The following is a 21,382-nucleotide window of genomic DNA, read 5'->3' as shown; positions in this document are numbered from 1 at the left end:
CTCCTTCAAGTCTCAGTAATAGTTTTCAGGCTGTAATCAAGAAAAAGAAGAAAAAATAAGGTGGAAACCATGGTGTGCAGCACGTTGTTGGTCCCGGGCTGTGAATGAGCATACAGCCTGGGGGTCTGCTGCTCCTCCCTGCACCTTTACCTGCCTAATTCAGGATCTGATGAATGGAAACAGAGAGAGAAGGTGCCCACGCCTGTGCGTGTGTGTCGCCCTTGATGATGTTGTTGAGCTGGGACAGTTTACAAGCTTCAGTGGTTTTGCCAGCACTTTGGCAGGATCTTTCATCCAAGAGAAGCTCCGATGAGCAGCAAGTGCATGGCTTGGGGAGGTCCTTCCACAAGGAGAAGCTCTGCAGTAAATCATCTGTGCATGCATGCATCCGAATATATGCATGACTTAATTTTTACAGGCATGTAGCAGTACAAGGGGAGTCAAGCAAACAAAATTTCCTGGACGAGCTCTCGGTAAAGAAATGCTTTGAAGTGTGGGTCTGCCATAGCATGGTGTGAGCTGCAAGGGATTTGAGGGTGAGCAGCTTGGCTGGGGGGGAGCAGGGCAGGAGGAGGCTGGGGAGATGCTGGGAGGGGGGAGGCAAGGGAAGAGGTCATGGCAGGGGAAGGAAAGTCTGAGTGCAAATGGACTCGTGTGTTTGGGGGTGTTGGTGGATACTCATTAGCAGAGTTGCTTTTCCTCACGGTAGGAAGGCAAGCTTGGGGATGGAGCCACTCCTCGTTACCTCGGCTGATGAGGAACCCAAAGATGGATCTTAGAGCAGCTTCCAGTTCATAAAGGGGCTACAAGAAACCTGGAGAGGGGCTTTTGACAAGGGCCTGTAGGGACAGGCCAAGGGGGAATGGCTTTAGCCTGACAGAGGGGAGATTGAGATGAGACATTAGTCAGAAGTTCTTCCCTGTGAGGGTGCTGAGGCGCTGGCACAGGTTGCCCAGAGAAGCTGTGGCTGCCCCATCCCTGGCAGTGTTGAAGGCCAGGCTGGAGGGGGCTTGGAGCAACCTGGTCTAGTGGAAGGTGTTCCTGCCTGTGGCAGGGGGTTAGAACTGGATGAGCTTTAAGGTCCCTTCCAACCCAAACCAGTCTGGGGTTCTGTGATTCTGTGATTCTATGATTTATGTGCCAAGTGGAAGGATACCAAGGGAGGAGGGGGGTCACTGGGAGCTGTGGGGCTGGTGGGCGCCAGGGCTGTGCCAGTGCAGCTTGTGGCACTGGGGTTTGTCTCCATCGTTCCTCCTTGGTCCAATGCACACATGTGCCAGGTGTCTGCGCTTCTGTGCAAGGGTGCACTCTGAGGAGGAGGAAGCCAAATTTAGTGATGCTCTGTCTTGGCCTGGCCCACATGAACACAGCCTGTCAGCAGGGCCAGGGTGAGCTGTTGAGATGTTCTCTGGAGCGAGAGGGTGGTAATGGGGTTGCTGTCCAGGAGAACCCATCCCATTGCTGTCTTCGGGGTCAGACACAGTTTGGGTTAAGATGAAGCCCATTATCCAAAGAACCAGGTTTACATTTCCATTTCATCCCCTAGGAGAACACCAAGGTCTCCCCTCCTGGGTACAGGATGTGAGGGTGGATGAACAACCAGAAGAGAGCATTCAGCCTCTGGTGAGATGAGCTGATGCATCGTGGTGCCCACCCGCTCGCAGGAGGATGTCCTGGCGTGGTGAGGTGGTGGGTTCAGGCTGGAGTCTGAACAAGGTGGTGGTATCCAGATACACCAGCCAGGGGAGGCAGTGAAACATAGGACCTCTTCCTGGTTGGGTCTGTGGTGTCTCCAGTGAGGAGAGCTGCTGGGAGGACACTCCGAGCTCCTCCAGCTCCCAAGTGTGGGTTGAGCTGCTCTGCTGGGGGGTGGCTGCAGGGGTTCATTTCTGTCCCCTGGATTACCTCAATCTACCTCTCATGTAGAGCCATGTTTCCCTTCTCCTTCCCCACTAAATGGTCCAAAAGCACTTTGCTGTAGTTTTCAGCATGTTTTTCACCTTCCACTGGACTCAAACCCAACCTGGATGACCGTCAATGCCCCTGTGCTGCTCAGGATCAGCGCTGCTTGCAGGCAAGTGTGATAGCAGGTTCAGGCTCCAGGGCTGGTGGGATGAGCTAGCTGCTGAAGAATGAACGTGTTGGAGCCATTGGCATCCTCCCCTGGCTGGGTCGGGTCTGCAGGGAATCGCTCTCTCTCCACGGAGCCTTCAGAGTTGAAGCAGGAGGAGGCAGGATCACCACAGCAAGGGGCTGGGGCTGGCAGTGTAGAAATGCTGGTGGCTCAACGCATCCCCTCATGGTCTACCTGTGCTTCAGCTTTGCCAAATGCCACCCTCCAGCAGAACCAAGGCCCTTTTCTGATTCCCAATGGCATGCGTCCTCTCTCCTGCCCTCGAGCCAGCCCCTTCCTTTCCACCATTAGGGCAAGCAGTGCTGCTACCCCAGCCTGGCTCTTCCCCTGCCACCCAATTTTGTTCTGGTGTGACCTACCCTTTCTTAATCACCCCTGTTCTCTGTTCCTTCATCCCCCCTGTCATTTGGCACACAGGCAGGAGCGACCTGCTCTTCAGCAAGGGTGGCCTTTGGAGGTGCTCGGAGCTCCCTCCCAGGCGGGAGCTGCTTTGCAGCACGGCCACGTTGAAGGTAGGAGTTACCACCATGATTTTCAGCTGAGCAATCTGGTTCATCCAGCTGGAAATTCAGGTTTTGGGATTTGAGGGTTCATCTGGCCTCCAGTTCATCTTTCAGGGTCACTTAGGGTTGTACCAGCCTGGAGCCTGGGCAGGGCTGTTTTGGGGGTTTCAGTGCTGGGCACAGGTTGTGATGGCAGCCAGATGGGTGCAAGGGAGGAGGCAGCAACCTACAGCCCTTTTGTCTCTTGGCCAAGCCCGTGCCAGAGGCAGGGAGCTGGAGGGAGACAGGGTACGTGGTGCACTGAGACCTGTGGTGCTCCAGGTGGGTTGGCCATTGCTCAGAGGGATGCTGCTAGCTGGAACAGGGGGATGGTATCTCCTTCCTCCTCCTTCCAAACAACCCTCTCACATCCCAGGCTCTGAATTTTATTCCCCTTCCAACCATCAGGCATCAAGTCCCTATTACTCATAACTGCAGCATGTTGCAGAGACACGGAGCTTGATGAACGGCTGTGCCTGAAAGCACCAACCGCCAGGATCCAGGGATGAGGAGCTGGGATGAGTGGGATGGGCTTTGAAGCCTTGGTCCCCCCACCATGTCCCACCCTGGGGGCCAAGCACCTGCTGCCCATGCCCAAATCCCCCTGAAATCTCCCCGGCCCGCCTTGGGAACTCGGCTCGGGAGTGCTGGGGTGGGTGCCGAGGTCCCAGATGGTGACCAGGTGTGGATGGGAGGTTGGCAGCACAGACCACTATCGGCGGTGGCCCATGAGTTTGTTTTGCAGAATCCTCTTCTAGCATGGAAACTAACTCATCCTCAGTTCTTATGTCTTGTGTTTGTGTGGGCATTGGTTACGCTGGGAGTTACTGAGCCAGATTTTATTGGAATGACTTAGAAAGCTGCCACCTGCAAGCGGCTGCTTGTCCTTGAGGATTATTTTGGTGTAGTTTCTAAATAATTGCATGAGGCTCCTTCAGCCTTGCTAATAACTTCGCTCTCCCAGGGACACTGCCCAGAAAAGGATAAACTGAGATTGTGCTTGGCGACATTTAGGAGAGGAAAAAGTACAACAGGATTGATGTCTGCTGGTGGGGATAAATAAATCATCAATACCTCTGCCTTAGCCCCTCCGTGAGCATCCACGTTTCCAACCCCATGTCTGTTATCAACCCAGCTTGGCTGAAGTTTGGAATTCAGAGCAGTCCTTTCCATTGGCTTCATCTTTTCTGTCTGCAGCATGTTGTGGTAATTCTTATCAGGGACCAGCAAGGCCAGCTGTGGAGATGAGCTGTCCTAGGGAAGCCTGCCCAGTGGCTTATATATGTTGTGTAACTTGGGCTTGTTAAATAGATGATTTTAATAACTTGCAAAATAGCTGACTTGGTGCCTGAAACATGAAATTGAGAGAATAACTTCAGGCTTTCGTGTTGACCCAGCGTCTCACAGGCCAGAAATGTCTTTGACATTCAGTACAAGATGTAGTGTGTTAATGAAGGCGCTTTGCAGGGCCAAAGGGAGCCAGGGCACTGCGTGTGTGTCCCTGTGGTTGCCCTGCCCTGGCAAGGAGGGTTGGGAAGGGCAGCACTGGGAATGCCACTGGGAAAATGCTAAGTCTTCCAGCTGCTCCACTGGTTTTGGTGCACTGAACAAGCCTTAGCCATGGCCCAGATGCAGCTGGGTGTTGCTCTGCTAGTTTGGAAGGCTGTGTTTTTACACCTCCTGTAAAGGTGCTTTTTGAGAACTGGGCCAATAAATCTTCTGGCCAATAAATCCTCTCAGTCCATCTTGCACCAGGTAAAAGCACTGGGAAAGCTGGTGTCCTGCTGCCTTCCCTTTCCTTCAGAGCATTCCTGAGGATGTTCCTGGGGTGCTGCACTTCTCTGCAATCTCAAAGGGCTCTGAGCATCTCAGGGACAGCAGAGCACCTTCCACCACAGTAAGGGCAGTGTGAGCCTGGCTCAGGAAGAAGTGTTTTACAATGAGGGTGGTGAGGCACTGGCACAGGTTGCCCAGAGAGGTGGTGGATGCCCCTCCTTGGAGACATTCAAGGCCAGGCTGGATGTGGTTCTGGGCAACCTGATCTAGATGAAGATGTCCCTGTTCATTGCAGGGGCGGTTGGACTAGATGAGCTTTGAAGGTCGCTTCCAACCCAAAGCAATCTGTGATTCTATGAGTCTTGTGTGGGGAGGGGGAGAGGGTAGCTGTGGAATAACCTTGAGCCAACACTTAACTGCACTGGCAGGCAGTCCTGCTTTTTGGCAGGCTGCACCCTGGCACCTAGGAGCTGTGGGCTTGGTGTCAGCGTCCCCTTCTGCCACTGCCTCTGCCCGGGTGGTTGTTTCCTCTGCAGAGGAAGGAGACTAAAGACGGTGCCTGGCTGAATCCAAAAGGGATGGCACTTGGAAGGCATACACCAGGGGGGAGTGAGGCACTGGAGACACCACCAGGCTCTGAGGACACCATCTTGGAGAGTGTCTTGGTGTCCCACCTCCCTCTCCTGGGCCATGAATGCTGGAGGGATGGAGGTTGTTGCCTAGCAGGGTTTCGGTTGCTGCCATGCCCAGCTCCATGTGCAGGGCGGTGGGGATGCTCCTGCCCTTCCAAATGTTTCTGAGGTGCCGGTCCCCACTACCTCCCGCATGTCTGGGGAGGAAAAGGTGGGGATGGGCGCCAGCCTTGCTTGAAGTATTTGTTTTAAAAAGAAAGACACGCGGATCAAAATTACTCTCTCCATTATTTCATTAAGGGATTTAAAATGTGCTTCCTAAATCCTGAGTCATCAATGAAACGAGCAAGCGAGGAATAGTGGGGTGGGTCCTGCCGGAGCGTGACTCATGCTGCGCTGGGGCTTGGGGCTTGCAGGGGACTTGTGAACCAGCAGATGCTCCTCTTCCACCCTTCCTCCTTCCCTCTCAGCAAGGCCAGGGTCTCCCCAGCATCCGAAGCAGCAGCAGGAGGTCTCTGGGAGCCTGTGGGACTCTTGGATCTATTCTTGGAGCTGAGCACACACTCAGCCATGCCTCTCTGGAGTCCCCAGCTATGCCTTGATGCACAAGAACCACCAGCAGACAATGCTCCTGGAAGCCTGTAGATCAGCCAACAAGGCAGGCAGGCATCTGATTGTTTTATTGTATACTTGCATAGATTAAAGCCTCCAGATCCCATATCAGTTCAGGAGGAATTGATCTTTCCTCCCAGAAATCAGAGGAAAATGCCAGGTTACCTTTTGCTTGTTCTGGGGAGCTTTCTGCTGCTTTTAGTCCTCAGGCATAGGCAGAAAAAGAAAAACCAGTCCTAGCTCCCTGAAAGCCAGTGACTGTCCCCTCTGCGCTGGTTTATCTAGTTGTCTTTGTGCAGGCCCTTGGAAGTGCTGCTCTATCCTTCCTGCTGGAGTTGGTTCCAACTCAGTTCAAGCTCAGTGCCAGGACATTTTTCCTAAGATCCAGGATGCATGTTCCCTTTACCCTGCTCCTTTATGTCCCGGCCTTCCCTTGACTTCTGCATAATCCTCCTCTCCTGAGGATGCTGCCTGATTCTGTGGTACCCAGTGTGGTGGGACAGGGGTGGCGGCTGGTGGCACTGTCACAGCCCACGCTGCTGCCCCTGGGGAGATGCTTCAGCTACTGCCCCTTCGTGCAGGCAGCTCCTGCCCAGAGCCACCCATCACCCTGGGTGCTTCCTGGTGAATACCCTCAATCCATCAGTGGAGACCAGCTCCCCTGCTTGGGGGGATCTTTCCAGGTGCTGCTCTGAGCTCTCGCAGTACTCTTGGCCAGTCATGGATGTTGCGATGTCCCTGCCCTGGGCAAAATGGCTTGGGCATGTTTTTACTACAGCTACATCCTACAGTGAACTGCTGCACAAAGTCAGGCCAGCCCAAGGTGCCCCAAGGTCTCTCCCTCCTTGCCTCCTTCCTCCTGCCAATGGCTCTGCGCTGCTTTACTTGCAGCTATCAAAGTATTTGATTTATCCTCTAAGTGGCCTGTTAGCCTTAGTGGAAGGTCCCTGTCTGTGGCTGCTGTTATGATACCACTTGTGCTTGCTTCTCCTTCTACTTCTTCATGAGGACCTCACTTAGAGGCATTCAAAAACTTGTCCTTGCCTTGGTCTTCCTGCTGGACCTGACCACCTTCTCCTCTCCCAGCTTCCAGAAAGCTCTGCTCCATTTGTAGGTGATTCTTGTGGCCAAGTGCTTTCCTGCCCCTCTCCTGGAGCCCTCTGGATTCACAGCTGGCTTGGTTTTCATAGAGTCACAGACTGGTTTGGGTGGGAAGAGACCTTAAAGCTCATCCGGTTCCAACCCTCTGCCTTGGGCAGGGACACTTTCCACCAGACCAGGTTGCTCAGAGAAATGCAACATGGTGGGATGGACCTATGTAACTTCATCTGACTGCTGGGCATGGTCCCTTTCTCTTCTGGGAAGAGAGTAAGGAGGCAAAGGGCTGTGCAGGGGCAATATGGGGAAACTGAGGCACGAAGAGGGAAGAAATGGCTCAAGACCAGATCCTGGAGTGGTGGTAGAGCCAGCAGCTGATCCATGGCTCCTGGCCTTGCTACAGGCCCAATTCCTTGGACACATTGCTGTGTCACACATCTGCTTTTCCTCCTCATGTGTTCTTTTCTCAGGAAGCTTGAGTCAGCGATTTTGGCTAATCATTGCTGCATTGAGTCCCTATTTCACTGGGGTGTTTTCACCTAAAACCTTCTCAGTTTTCCTTGACTCTTAAAAAACAATTGCTTGATAAGCTGAAGGCAGCCCCTTCTCTCAACATGCTCGTGCAGCTCATCCTGCCAGTGGCTCATGGCTGCTGTGCTTCCTACAGGAGCTGAACTTCCAAGGTGATCCTTTCATTCCCCACCATGTTCCACATGGTTTCCCCTTGTTAGGGTTTGGTTTCAAAGACCTGCACCTTCAGGAGGTTAACGCTTGTGGTACCTGTGACTACTGCAGATTCTGTCATATCTTGAGCTGGGAATACTGGTGATGGTGATAGTTCCCCCGGTGCTTTAGAAAGGTAGAAGAGTCTCAGTGTTGTTTCCTGCTGTTACCAGTTATCAGAAAGGTCAGGTGCTGTCTGGACCTTGCTATGGGGTTGATGGGACCACGGCCCTCAGCTGCGGCTGGGTGGAGGGTCTGACTGGGGGGGATGCAGGTTTCCCATGTGTTGTTTCAATAGCGTTGAGAAAGCTGTTTGCAAGTGGTTTCTCCTTAAGTATCAACTGTTCTCTGTGATCCCTGCTAGCCCAGATAGCAGAAGGAACTGGATTCATCATGGCTTGTGAACCTTGTTGCAGCTAATCCATAGTTTGGGAACCAGAACCCTCCACCCCACCACCAGTTTTAGGTGTCAGGTTTAAATAAGTAAGGAAATATCTCACGGGAATGCTGTGTCTGAGGAAATGGAGGTGTTCTGGATGTGCTGTGGGCTTGGAGGACAGGTCCTATTGCTCAAGGCATTCGCTCTGGGCAGTTACTGCTATGCTTGTTTCTCTGTTGCTTCAGGAATGCACAGAGTGGTTGAGGAGACCTGGGATTTCCTGGAGATCATCCAGTCCAGCCCCCTGCTCAAGGCAGCATCACTGCACCAGGTTGTCCTTGATGCCCAGGACCATGTCCAGTTGGGTTTTGAATGTCTCCACCACCTCTCTGGGCAGCCTTTGCTAGTGTTGGACCACCCCATTCTGGTGTCTGGCCACTGATCCCTTGGGGCTTTGTGATGGCTTCTTGCTGCTGTCATGGCAGAGGAGGGGAAGCAGCAGAGAGAGCCAAAGGGTGCTTGTGTAGCTCATCCTGCCAGTGGTGGGGATTGTTCAGAGCTTTTGCACACCCACATGGCAATTGGCTCGTGGGCAGATGAGATCTGCCCACCCCAAGGGCTGCTCCTTTAGCGCTCCCAGCTCTATCTCAGGATGGAGCTCTGGTGCGTGCCCATGAGATGTGCAAGAGGACAGCGCACATCCAGACCCACATACCCTGCACTGCAGGTTTGACTGCAGCCTCCCCGTGCCGGTGTCCGACCAACACCTCCATGCTGTGGAAAGGGTCAGCCACAACAAAACCATGGTCCCATCTCACTGGCTTAGCCAGAGATGAGGGGATGTTGTGGTGACTGTGGATCCCCGCCAGTTTAAAAGCCGGGGCCCTCCTCTCCCTGCTTGCTTTTCAGTGCCAGGGTGGGAGCGCTGGGCTGCTTTGGAGAGTGCCGGGAGAGCTCCCGTGCCCCTGATTAGCATTCGGCCCCGCTGCTTTGGTGTTCAGGCTCGCCACTGCCTGGCAACCACGGAGCAAAACTACAACAGCAGCCCCAGAGTCCCGGCGTGCTTTCTGCGAGCGTGCACACACACTGGCACACGCCTGGTGCCCGTGCAGGGACCAGGACCGGGACCAGGATGGGTGCTGGGGCCACCCCGTGATGCTGCCCATGATCCCCCATCCCAGCACAGCACAAGGGTAAGGACCATCCCCAAGAGGAGGAGGAGGAGAAGGAGGAGAGGGCTCTGGTGGTGCAATGGCTTTGCTGACACTCATGTCTGGGGGGTCAGTCTGTCTGTCTCAGCACTGCCCATGCAAGCACAGCCTGTCCCTCTACCTTCCTTGGTAGCAAGGGGCCCTTCTGTGCTCGGCAAGCAGAACTGGGGCCTCGGAGCAGGTCAGGGTCCAGCCTCAGCCATGGGTGCCTCTGGGACACGGCGCGTTGGGGGACAGACTTGGGTGCATGTGGGTGCCTGTGGCCCTGTCAGGCAGTGGGGCAAGGCACAGCGGTGGGTCCGTGCTCTCTGTGCGTGGCATGCACATACCCTGGTATGCATTCAAAGCAGCGTCTGTGGCATGCACATACCCTAGTGTGCGCCCAAAGCAGGCCTGTCATCCCCGGGCTCCCGGGGGGAGTCCCCTCCTAACGCAAAGTGCCACACTTCTGCAAGCAATGGGAGATGCAGGCATGATGGATACATTGGGTTCAGACCTGATGCATCTCCACACCTCTTCATTTTTATGTCCTTGGCTTCATGGGCTCTGCCCACAGCATGTTAGGTGGCTGGGGTCCTAACTGCCTGTCCAGCCACCCCACACCACCGGGCAGCCAAAAGCACATGCCTTCTCCTGTTCACCACATCTTCATCAATGATACTTGCTTTGCAAAGAGTTAAAACAATACATCTGTCTTTTGTGTCTTGCAGAGCCTAGGGTCAGCAGACAAGAAGGACTTTTACCAGCCAAAGTAAGTGCCAGTAGCTGTGGTGAGTAATTGTGTGGAAATTCCTGGTTGGTCTGTATTCCCGAGCAGTTCTGTGGCTTGCTAAGATTAGACATTTCAATGTACAAGAATAGCTGCTGCAATTACACAAGTGAGGATAATAGTGGAAAGGCTGTCAATCATTTTGGGTTCGGGGCATATGCAAATCATTCAGTCAGGTCAGAAGGAATCACGACAGCTTGACTGAGCCTGAGGGACAGAGCCAGGACCTGGTGGCTGGGAGCAGGGGGAATGCAGGGGTGACCTTTCCCACCTCTGGCTCCCTCTGCTCTGGGTTTGCACAGCTGAGCCACTTTGGATAACTGAAGGGTTTCGTTCTGTGTCGCAACGGGCTGATCTTAAAGCACATCTCCTGCAGCCCATGTTTTGACATTGATGCCTGTCATCTTCCATTCGTTGTGTTCTGTAAAGCACAGTGAGCAGCAGGGGTGAGAGGACAGGAAGAGGCTCTCTGGAGCCACCATATTCATGGACACGAACAAAGGACCTGCAAATCACCCCGCTAACATAAGCAGTTGGTTATTTAGCGCATCCCTTGTCCATGGCTCTGAGCTGGCTGCGACAGTCCGTAAGCGAGAGCTTGAGCGCGGGGCACTTAGAGCTGTCAACCTCTGGGACCTGTATGAAGATGCAAGCAGAGCTTTGCACTTGCAGGCCGGTTGTGTTGTTCCACCCAGCGTGGAACAGGCAAGAAGGTTGTCTCTTTGCTGGAAGGATGTGTCCCGTACCACCATTATTTGGATAGTGGCAAACTTTATGAAAAGCCATGCTGAGAGGTTTGGTTCTGGCAGTTGTGTATGTGTGCGTTGCATGTGAGACCTTGTGTCGATCCTGCTCTGTTTGGGAAGTGAACATCTTCATGTTATCACTTCTTTTCTTCTGAAAAAACCCACCATAGGTTGTTTTGAAGTTGCAGACAGTGCTTTGATGTCCAGGCTTGTCAGAGAAGTGTGTTTCTGGAAGATTCAGAAGGAATTGGGTTGAGGAGATACCTCCTCCAAAACTCACTGTCCTTCTGCACTTGGTCTTCCTTTGCTGCTTTCCCAAACACTCTTGCAGAGCTGCTGCCCAGCGAGCACACAGCGAGTCATTTGTAGTTTGAGTCACTCTTTGTTTCTCTGACACATTTGGAGGCATGTCCAAGGCTGGGAATGTCATGAAGCACCTTATGGAGCCGCCTGCTCGCTGTCTTGGTGTGCAAGTGCTTGGTGCACAAGTGCTTGGTGCGTGTGGGCTCTTCAGTTATCTGCTGATTCCTTTTCCTTTATTCCACCAGAAGTTTCCTAGGTGTGTACTGAAAAGTCTGATTTCGGGGAGCTCCTTGGTGGCTCACCCCAAGGCTGTGCTGATCATTGACTTCCCAAAGCTGTTGGCAGCTAAAGACTTCTGAAAGTATAGCCAGAGCCACTTCCCAGGCTGTTTAATCCCACATGGCTTTCTGGGAGATCAGAGGGATATTCCAGGAGGTTATGGAGTCATTGTGGGTGCAACAACAAAATGAACAAACATTTGGCAAAGGACTTATAACCATGTTTTTGTGACCTCTGCCAACAGTCTTCCAAGATCTTGATGCTTCTTGCTGTAGCACTAGAGTGTGTGTTCTGACAAGGAGGCTAAAGGGATCAAAGCATCTCTAGTGTCCCTATTCCAGCTGAAGCTTTTTGAGGCTTTAAGTAAGAGATTTGGAGGAAATATGTAAGGAGCTCCTACTTTTTGGTTTTCCTGGGGTGGTTTTGGTGGTAGGTAGCTACTTCTATAGTGCTACTTCTATAGCTCACCTTACCAGAGAAATGAGGGATGTTTCTCTACCTTAAGTGGGAGAACATGGGCTTCTATTGCAGAGCTGTTGGGTCAGAGACGTGGGTGCAGAAGGTCTTGTAGATACAGATTGTCTTATTAGTGTTGTGTTCTTCTGTGCCATGATGTTACAGGACCCCTATGATTTGTCCAGGCAGTTGTGTATCAGCTGTGACTTGGCTAATCATATATTACAGTGTTCCTCAGTGGCTCTTTTGGGGTTGTGACTGGTAGAGTTTGTGACTGTGATGCTGCCTGGTACCATTACCTCATCCAGCCCAGCTTTCTGATCCACCAGCTGATGCTGGCACCGTTGCTGCTGCAGGCAGACCTGCTCCCACTGCTGCAGCCTCTCTGCACGGCTGGGGCAGGCACCTTAGGGAGTCCCTCAGCCTCTGGCAGGATGGAGCTGGTCTTCCTCAGCAGAGAAAGATCCTTTGCAGCTGCCAAAGACCTGGTGGACCTCCAAGGGCTTGGGAGAAGTCCAGCAGTGGATGGCTGGTCGTCCAGCCCCCATGTGCCAAACCATTTGACTGTGCCTCTGCTTTTCCTTTTCTGTGCTTCAGAGGCAGCAGTTCAGCCTGCCCATCAAACTGCTGCACTGCAGGAGCAGGGTTGGGGCATCCCTGCTCTCAGGTTGGTGGGTTTGGGCTCCCACAGCAAATGCAGGTTATAGAAAAAGAAAAAGGAAAGACACATATGCCAGAAATCTGGGCAGTGGGGTTTGTCACCGCTTGTCCTAGGAATGAATCTTGCTGCGTTCTTGCCATGTTCAAAAGCTTTCGTCCTCCTCCCTGAACATCAGGTATTCCATCGTCTGAGTTTCTTTGTGTCACCCTGAGTGACTCCTTTCCTTTCTTTGTTGCCTCTTCCCTTCAGAAATGGAAATGCTGACGTTACGTTCCCTCACCCTAGAGTTGCCATTGGTCTGTCTCAGCCAGCAGCAGGGTGTTTCCTAAGTGCCTGGAAAAGCCCAGCACTCATCAAGGATATGGAGAGGTGTCTACTCTCACTCACCAGCCTTTGATGGCCTTTACCTTAGGCTCTTCCCCTCTGCCCAGAACATCCAAGAGGTTTTAAGGTACAGATCTCCTCTGGGTTGCCCCAAATGCAGTGCGGCAAGCACACAGGACAGTGCAGCAAAGATGGACCTCCACTATGGGAAGTCAGAGGTGGAGCCCAGGATGGAGCCACTAGAGCTGAAATTGTTGCTTCCCACTCTGGGGGTGGCACTTTTGCTTCCAAGGGTTTCAGTGAGGGTGCTTAGGGGTGCTCCTGCAAGAGTTGGCCCATGTCAGTGTGTCTGGGGGGTAATGTTCCTTCTTTCCTTGTTAAATGGAAGGATGAGTCAGGAAGGCTGAAGCGTTAATCTTAAAACACATTACATCACTGGAGAACTGAATGGGCTAGAGACCACCTTGGAAAGAACAGGCCCACAAAGAGCTCCTGTAGCTGCAACACCTGAGAGAGGAGCCTTGGAATGGCCATGACTCCGTCAGCAAGCCAACATCTGCACAGGCTTCCCCACCTGCATTGGCTTCTCCAGCCGTCCTTTGTGGACAGCTACAGATGCTTTTCTGTGTTTCCAAAGCAGGTTGTTCAAATGTCAGAATAGAACAATATATCCCGACATAATTGTCATCTGGTGCAGTTTGGGCACATACATTCCCCATCACAACCCTGCCTGCAGCCCCCCTCTGTCTGGGATCTGGCCAGTGTTCGTAGGGACCAGGGAAGAAACACCTCTTGGGCTGAGACCAGCCCTGAGCTGCTTGCTCCTTTGTCACCCCAATTTTGGAAGCCACCGATGCAGCTGTAATGTTAGAATATCCAGGCTTCCAGAGGTCCTTCCGTGTTTCTGACAGAGGACCCTTGAGTGCTTTGTCAAGGCAGTCTCCTGAGCAAGGACCTGCTGGCTGAAGACCCAGGGACTCCAGGCTCAGAGAGCTCTCCTGGGGCAGACACTTTTGCTTAATAGCTCTCCTGACAGGGCTGGTTGGAAGTGCCTTGACAGGAACTGAAGAAGTCTGGTGTGTTTGCTAATTCCCCCTGGCATATGTTTGCTCTTCAGTGTCAGACACCAACTGGGACTCAGTTTCTAAAAAACCCAGAAAGAAATGTTGGTGATAATAACAACCATCAAGCCCCTAGCAAATGTAGACTGAAATACCTGGGTTTAATTAAAGTGTCATTGATTTGCTGCAGGAGCTGCTGGTGCTCCCTCCCCATGCTGTCTCCTCTGCTGAGAGCAATGCTCGTCTGTCAAGAGAGTCGTCGCTCAGGAGCAGTCAATATTTGCCAGGCACTTTGAGGTGTCAAGAGAGACACTGCTGTAGTGACACAAAATGCTCTCCATTGATCTGCTCGTTCAGTCCCTTGGGATGATGTGGCTATGCTGAAGAGACCTGATGTCTCCGAGCCCATTCCTGCTCCAGCAGATTCCCACAGCCCTTCCATACAGGCACCTCGTGGCTCTGTCTCCATTCCAGATTAAAGACTGCTGCCTGCCTTCTGTTCTTAAGCCTCAGATGTGTAAACACACAAGGAACCTTTGAAACCACCTTACACAAAGCAGCAGCTCGTGTTTGTTTTGCCTTGTAGTCTTCATTACACCAAGATGTCTCTGCAGTTAATTCATTGTCACCCTGCTCTTAAAGCAGAACATTTCATCTCTTAGACTAAAACCTTTCCATGTCAGCATTTAGATGAAAGTGAGTGTTTCGCTGCTGAATCATTATCTTGTAAAACCGTGGTGTTTTAAAGGATCTAGAAATCAGTATTTACGTCTTGGAAGCATTAAGGGCCATCATAATAAGCTAGATGTGTTCCTAAGCTGGGCGTTCATTTCATTGCCTCCTTAACTCAGACATTATTGTTACAGTAATGATGATAATAACACACATTTATGCTACATGACATGACTCCTTTGGCAATGGCTGAGAGTCATTCAGCTGGGACATTCTTCATGTAGCTCAGGTTCCCCTGCAAAGTGCCAAGCAGTGGGAGGAGGACACACAGGGAAAGCAGGGAGTAAGAGATGGCACAGATGAGGCAAGGGGAGCGGTGGGGTAGGAGAAGCAATGCCGAGGCTGCCTTTCTGTAGTGAAGTCATGGGATACTCAACAGTGCAAGAAACGGCCCCAAAATCGCCTTCACAGGGTTGGAGGATGCTTCTCCCAGCTTCAGTTGTAGGAGAGGATGAAGCACTATCCCCAGCATCTCTGGGGGCAGTGGAAGGGCAGAGCAGTGGGGTGGAAGAGGTGTTGGGCTCTGTGGGGTGGGTGCCCCTCAGACAGGTGCAGGTTGGCAGCTGAAGGGGAGCAGAGCCCTCCAGAAGGGACCATGAGCATGGACTCCAACCTTCCAACCCCAAACCCTGGCTAAGGAAGTTTTCTGGGGAGTCGGGGAGTTAACTCTTCACATGTGACAGAGTTAAGTAAAGAAGATTACGATGCTGGTCAGGGGCTAGCAGCAGGGGCTGAGCCACTGAAACTTTACTGCAAGCTTAAAACATATTTCCCCTGGGGTTTGGCTGATGGATTCAGACCCTGAGGTCCAGGCAGGTGGAGGAGCTTTAAGCCTGTCTGAGTGCTGGGAAAGGAAAGGAATCCTGGAAAGGTACTTTGGAGAAATGTCCTGGTTCAGCAAATGCCAGTCCGGGGATGGAGAGCAAAGCTGGCTGTGGCAGAAACAGGTCTGAGTGGTGGGAGGTAGCTCATGCCGTGGCAGAGAGTTGTATTAGATGTTTGCAGTGGGTGCAGGAGACCGGCTAGTGCTCCAGCCTCTGAACAGTTGTGCAGCTTTCCTTCTGGCCTTCAGAAGCGGTCCCCTGGCCTGTGGTGTGCTGATCTTTTAAGCAAAGGTGGCCCAGTCTCTCCCAGTAATGCCTTCAGCCTGGAAAGGCTTCTGGAGACCTGGCTGCTCTGGGCAGAAGTCCTGCTGAAGACCACTGGGTTTTGTGGAGTATGGATGAATCCAACTCTTACTCATTACATTTTTCATTGCTTGTTGTGTTGGAGCACTCACCCTGGGCCCCTACATCTCCTGGGGCCGGTGGTGCTCCACACCCAGATTTGTGAAGACAGAGATGGCACCAGGACCCTCGATAACATGAGTTAAATATTTTGGCCTGAGAGAGGTCAGGATAAGGAACCACTTGGTTTCAGCAGTCCCTTGGGGCCAGGGGACAGGAGGAGGAGTTGCTGGGGCTGGTGGAACCCATGCTGCCCTGCTCTGGGTGCCCACTCTTGCTCTCCAGCTGGGAACGGCCATCCCAGACCTGGTGGTAAAAAAAAGTTTTGGTTTTCATTGTTTCTGTGCAGCTTTTAATGTGTTAAGTTGCATGTAGGCTCTCACTGTGCAGGTTGTCATAGAAACTTGAAGGGCTTTTTTCTCCTATCCCCCCCGCCCTTTTCTTTCAACCAAAGCAGAGTTGGGTTCCCCCCCACCTCCTGTAATTTCAGTTCCAGTCCAATTAAAAACCTGCCTGGCCCTGATTCCCTGTCCCCAGCACTGCCACACAAGGACTTGGTGTCTTTATGTCCTGCTTCCTTCTGTCCCGACTGAAGGGTGCATGTTCCTGCAAACCAGGTACTTTCCTGGTAGCGCTGTGTGGGCTCATGTCCCCATGGAGCCTTCACTGGGATTAGGGCTGATCCTCAACCCGTGTCCTGTGGTGCCTCATGGTGGGAGAAGATCTCCTTGTTCACCATGAGGTTCCTCTCCTTGCTGCTGCTTCTGAACCAGTGGAACTGAGTGGGCATGGCTGCTTGGTGCCCGGTTGCTGGTCCTTTGGTGGAGACATTGAAATGGGATCTGCCTGCTCCACGGGCCTGAGGCTGGGGCTGCCTTCCCCTCTTGTAGGATGGGAGGAACATGCTGCCAGCTCAGAGCTGAGCCCAGCGTAGAAGCCACCTATGCACCAGCTGCAGCCCTTCTGGATTGGCGCTGCTCCGTATTAATCATGAAAAGGGAATCGAGTGTGGGAAGATGGGCATTTTTTAACACAATAACCAAGGCTGTGTTCTCCCCTGAGCAAGAGAGCAACATGTTTGCTGCAGTGAGTCAACATGGGGATGCTTTTAGCATGGGAGGCAGCGCTCCTGCCCACAGCAGCCATTGGTCCCACAGCTGGGTACCAAGAGGGAGAAATGAGTCGAGGTGTTCCTCAAGGTGCTCAGGCAGCACTTTCTGCTGGTGTTTCTCCAAGAGCTGTGAGAGATCCTTTCCCACATGCTTTTTTCCTGGCACGAGGCTTGACGGGGACTTTTCACAGCTAGTTGAACTTGTAGCTGTGTTCAGTTCTGGGCCCCTCACTACAGGAGAGACATTGAGGTGCTGGAGTGCGTCCAGAGAAGGGCAATGAGCTGGTGCAGGGCCTGGAGCACAAGCGTGATGAGGAACGGCTGAGGGAACTGGGGTTGTTTAGTCTGGAGGAGAGAAGGCTCAGCGGGGACCTTATCACTCTCTACAATTATCTGAAAGGAGGATGGAGCCAGGAGGTGGCTGGTCTCCTCTCCCAGGGAACAGGTGATAGGACAAGAGGAAACAGCCCCAAGCTGCGCCACGGGAGGTTCATACTGGAGGTTTAGATTAGGAACAATTCCTTCCCCAAAGGATGGTCAGGCATTGGAACAGGCTACCCAGGGCAGCGGTGGAGTCACCGTCCCTGGAAGTGTTCACAAACCGTGTAGACGAGGCCCTTAGTGACATGGTTTAGTGGTGGCCTTGGCAGTGCTGGGGAATGGTTGGACTTGATGAGCTTAAAGGTCTTTTCCAACCTGGTTGATCCTATGATTCTGTTCTATGATTCTAGCTTTGAACCTCACCTTCTAGGAGCCAGCACCTATCTTTGCTGCTCGATGCCTCCCAACTCTTCAGCACACCAAGGCCGGTGCTATCCCCTGAGTCACCCCTCTTCACCATAGTGCATGCCAGAGGTTATCCTCAGAGCTCCAGTTATCCGCTGGGATTCATTTGTGTGGGATTTAGGTATGAAAGGGTCTGAGATCATGCCATGTGGCTTCCTCTGTGCTGTAGAGATGTAAATGCTGCCCACACGCTTCTCAGTGTGCGGAAGAGGTTGTGATTGCCCTCTGAGAGGGACCTAATCCTCCAAGCATCTCTGAGAGGTACCTAATCCTGACCCGAAACTCATTTGAACTTGTTGGGCTTCAGCTCCCAGGCCTTGGCTCCCTGTGTGTCTTACTGGATAAAAGCAGTTGGTGCCGCTCTGGTTTGTGGACGGGTGGCAGAGTTTTTGTGAATAAACTCAAGACAGCTCAAATCTTTAGCAGCAGGATAATTTCTCCAGCCCATGGATCAATTTTGTGGCTCATCCCCCCAGCCTCTCCATTCTTTTAGTGTCCCCTTTTAAATGTGGGGACCTGAATCACTGGAGCACTTCTGTGTCTGTCTCAGCAGTGCAATACATGCAACTCTCCTCTCCCCCAAGAACTGCATCAGCTTTTTTCATCACAGCATCACATTAGAGCCTTGTGTTGGGTTGGTCACCCGTGGTGACCCTTGAGCCTTTCTGGAGGCTCCTTCTTGTCTGGGATACAGTCCTTGTTCATAAATATGGCCTGAAATCCTTCTCCGTAGGTGTGTCGTTCTGCACTGGGCTGCATTAACATATACAGTGTTTGAATGGGCTCAGCATTACCAAGCAACCCACATTTCACTCTCTCCCCATCAATATTTACTGTTACATCAATCTTCCTGTCAGCTGCTGATTTTTTTTGGGTGAGGATTTTGTATTTTCTCCTCGCTCATCGATGAAGGTATTGACTAGCACGCTCCCTGTGGAGCCCCATTGACACCTTCTGATTGAGACCTGTCAGCCAGCTCTTCATCATTTAACATGCTTTATTGGTACTGTATAGTCCTGTCTTCTAAAATCAGGATGTCAGGAAGCACTTAGTGCTCTGCCTGCACAGCAGTAATGTATGTGGTGCCTTTTCAGCTCAGCCTGTATTTGTTAAAGAGTGACATCAGGCTCATTTGGTGAGATCTCTTCTCAACAAAGACATGCTGAGTGACTTTAATTATAACTTACAGCCTTTAATTATTTCTTAATTTAATTCCAGATGAGCTCTGCCTTCTGGGTCTTATATCAGGCTGACCATTTAGTAGATAACTAGGTCATCTTCACTGCTGGCTGGGAATATTGCTGTGAAGGAGCCATTTGCCATCTGGATGTGGCAGCCCCAAGTTTGCTCAAAACAAACAGCAGAGTCCAGAAAACCCTTCCCAGCTTTGGGAGGATGTTATCTGTGCTGTCTGTTTAGTGTATTTGGCTGCCTTGGATGCAAGTGAGTATACAAATGGTTTAGGAAAGCTTTATCTCTCCTAGGAAGTACTTCACTATCCTTTTTTCCCCAAACACAGAATAAGTATCTACTGAGTGTTTGCTTTTCCTGCATCATTATGAGCAGTCCTACAGCCTCTGCTTAAAAATGGACCTGTAGCTCTCTAAAAAGGGACCTATTGCTAGAATGTGTGTCTCTCAGTAGCAGATTTGGCATGTCCAGCCATGCATTTTCCCCTCCTTTAGTTTCACTTATCAGTTTCCTACACATTGTATTTTTTCATTTGTATTGACCGCTCTTTATTGTATATTCTAGTTCCACTCAGAGCCTTCATTTAGCAAAGAGGATTTCTAAGTGAGTTTTCCTAACTATGAAATTAAGATTTTACAGACAGTGCATTAACTTCTGCCTTGAAAAGTTATCAACTGTAGTCTTTAGAAATGCATGTGGTATTTTACTGCTGGCTCCATGGGTCTCCTGGCGTGTGACTTACATACCCAAATCCTTTATAATGCATTATTTCTTTCTATCCATTGAGAACATATATTTAAGGCTGAGCTCCTGTGCTGGCTCAGGTATGATGTACTGTGCCTCGTCCCAGTCCTTGGTGAGAAGGTAAATGTGTATTTGTTCAAGCACTGACTGCTAAAAGATCTGTAATTCTAAAGAAAATAATATAATGGCATGTACTGTAAGCATTGAGTGCCCTCCTCTTTCTTCCCTGCCACCCCTCCTACGCAGAGACTTCTGATCACGTAAATTGTCATAGCAGGTTTCTGTGGTGTCGAGTGTGTTGAATTTCTGCTTGCGAAATTTTCCCATTCCTCATGCTCCTTTCTCAACCTCGCTGCCTCACATGATCTCAAGAGCTTGCTGCTTTGCCCATCAGCACAGCACGAGCAAAGGCCCTGATACTCTGTCCTGGAACAACCACAGATTAATGGGGCTTTTTATTCAAATGCGCAGTCCTGGTATTTTCTCTCCATGCTTTCACCTGCAGTGCTAGACACACAGCTGGGCCATAGAACCATCAGCAGCTACAGCAGCCTGCTCTGTCTTCAGCAGCTTGTCCTCGCCTAAGACCAGCCTCACCGTGGCCAACCTGAGAGTATCTGAGCGCTTTGCAGTGTGGCAGCATTGGAGGTGGCCCTGTGCTCACCTGCCAGAGGTGCTGTCATGTAGAAGAGCGTTTTGCTGCTCCTGAGCCCACTGGCAGGCAGTATCTCTTGGGAAAGACCGTTTGCAGTGTCCTTCCAAACTGATCCACCCTCTTCCCAACTTCACATAGTGACAGGACAAGGGGAAAATGGCTTTAACCTGACAGAGGGGAGACTGAGATGAGCTCTTAGGCAGAAGTTCTTCCCTGTGAGGGTGCTGTGGCACTGGCACAGGTTGCCCAGAGAAGCTGTGGCTGCCCCATCCCTGGCAGTGTTCAAGGTCAGGTTGGACGGGACTTGGAGCAACCTGGTCTAGTGGAAGGTGTCCTTGCCTGTGGCAGGGGGTTGGAACTGGCTGAGCTTTAAGGTCCCTTCCAACCCAAACCATTCCATGATTCTGTGATTGTCTCCAGCATGGTTGTTTCCTGCTTTGCTCCAGTAGGTACCACAAGCAAAGCAGGATGTGTGCTGTGGGTGGAGGCCCTGCAGCCCTGCTCTGAGCCACCTGAGCTCCCAAGAAGCAAAAATTGCTGGTAGTGGTGGAAATAACAGCATTAAACATGAGGGCAATTGGCCAGGTCCCCAAGCTCTGGCATTGGTGGTTATCCTCTGGCTCTTTGCTCTGGAGGGATAATCAGGCTGAATACACTGATTTACTTGCGCTGTACTGAGCAGACTGTGAGGAGAGATGTAGACAACACCAGTTTGCTCAGTGAACAGTGTGTCTGAGGACATTAAAGGAGGAAAATGCGATTGTCTTTATTGCATCCTGACAACATAGCGTGTGCAGATATCTCGGGCTTTGAGTTTTCCTGCAGGTTTCTGGCATTATCAAAGACAGGATTCAGAATAGCACAGTGACTCCCAGGAGATGTGCAGTGGGAAGGGACAAGGGTGCAGGTGCTTGATTGTCTCTTCATGCTTGGGACATCATGAAAAAGGGCATCACCTCCTGCATCACTGTCTAATTTATGGGGAAATTAATTCCTCCTCCAAAAGTGCCTCATCTCTCCATGGCAGCTAGCTCAGATCTCTGCCATCAGCCTTGCCACTTATGGCTGTCAACACATCCAGAAGATGCAACTGAAGGTAGGACGAGCCTATAATAATTACTGAAGAAACACTGGAGAATGGTATTTCTACCTAATTAAAGACTTGACTGAATCAAGCTATGGAAAGTACAGGGAGATAGACCTTGGCAAGACTTTGGCACATTCTACTGAG

The 21,382-nt window shown here is 51.5% G+C and overlaps 1 protein-coding gene across 7 annotated transcripts in view; it reads left to right on the top strand.

Annotated features, from left to right (window-relative positions):
• Positions 1–21,382, top strand: part of LOC115607335 (ankyrin repeat and fibronectin type-III domain-containing protein 1-like) — a 235,916-nt gene that overhangs the window by 150,774 nt on the left and 63,760 nt on the right. For 6 of the 7 annotated variants that reach the window (XM_030484529.1, XM_030484527.1, XM_030484528.1 and 3 more), the window contains one exon: positions 9,818–9,858. In XM_030484529.1, coding sequence (XP_030340389.1) covers positions 9,818–9,858 — 41 coding nt within the window. Of the gene's footprint in view, positions 1–8,971; positions 9,090–9,817; positions 9,859–21,382 lie in introns of those variants that run through there. The other variant, XM_030484532.1, reaches the window with a different exon arrangement.

Source organism: Strigops habroptila, chromosome 4 (assembly GCF_004027225.2).
Source record: "Strigops habroptila isolate Jane chromosome 4, bStrHab1.2.pri, whole genome shotgun sequence".
Taxonomy (NCBI): Eukaryota; Metazoa; Chordata; class Aves; order Psittaciformes; family Psittacidae; genus Strigops; species Strigops habroptila.
This window is presented reverse-complemented; position numbering and strand designations above follow the sequence as displayed.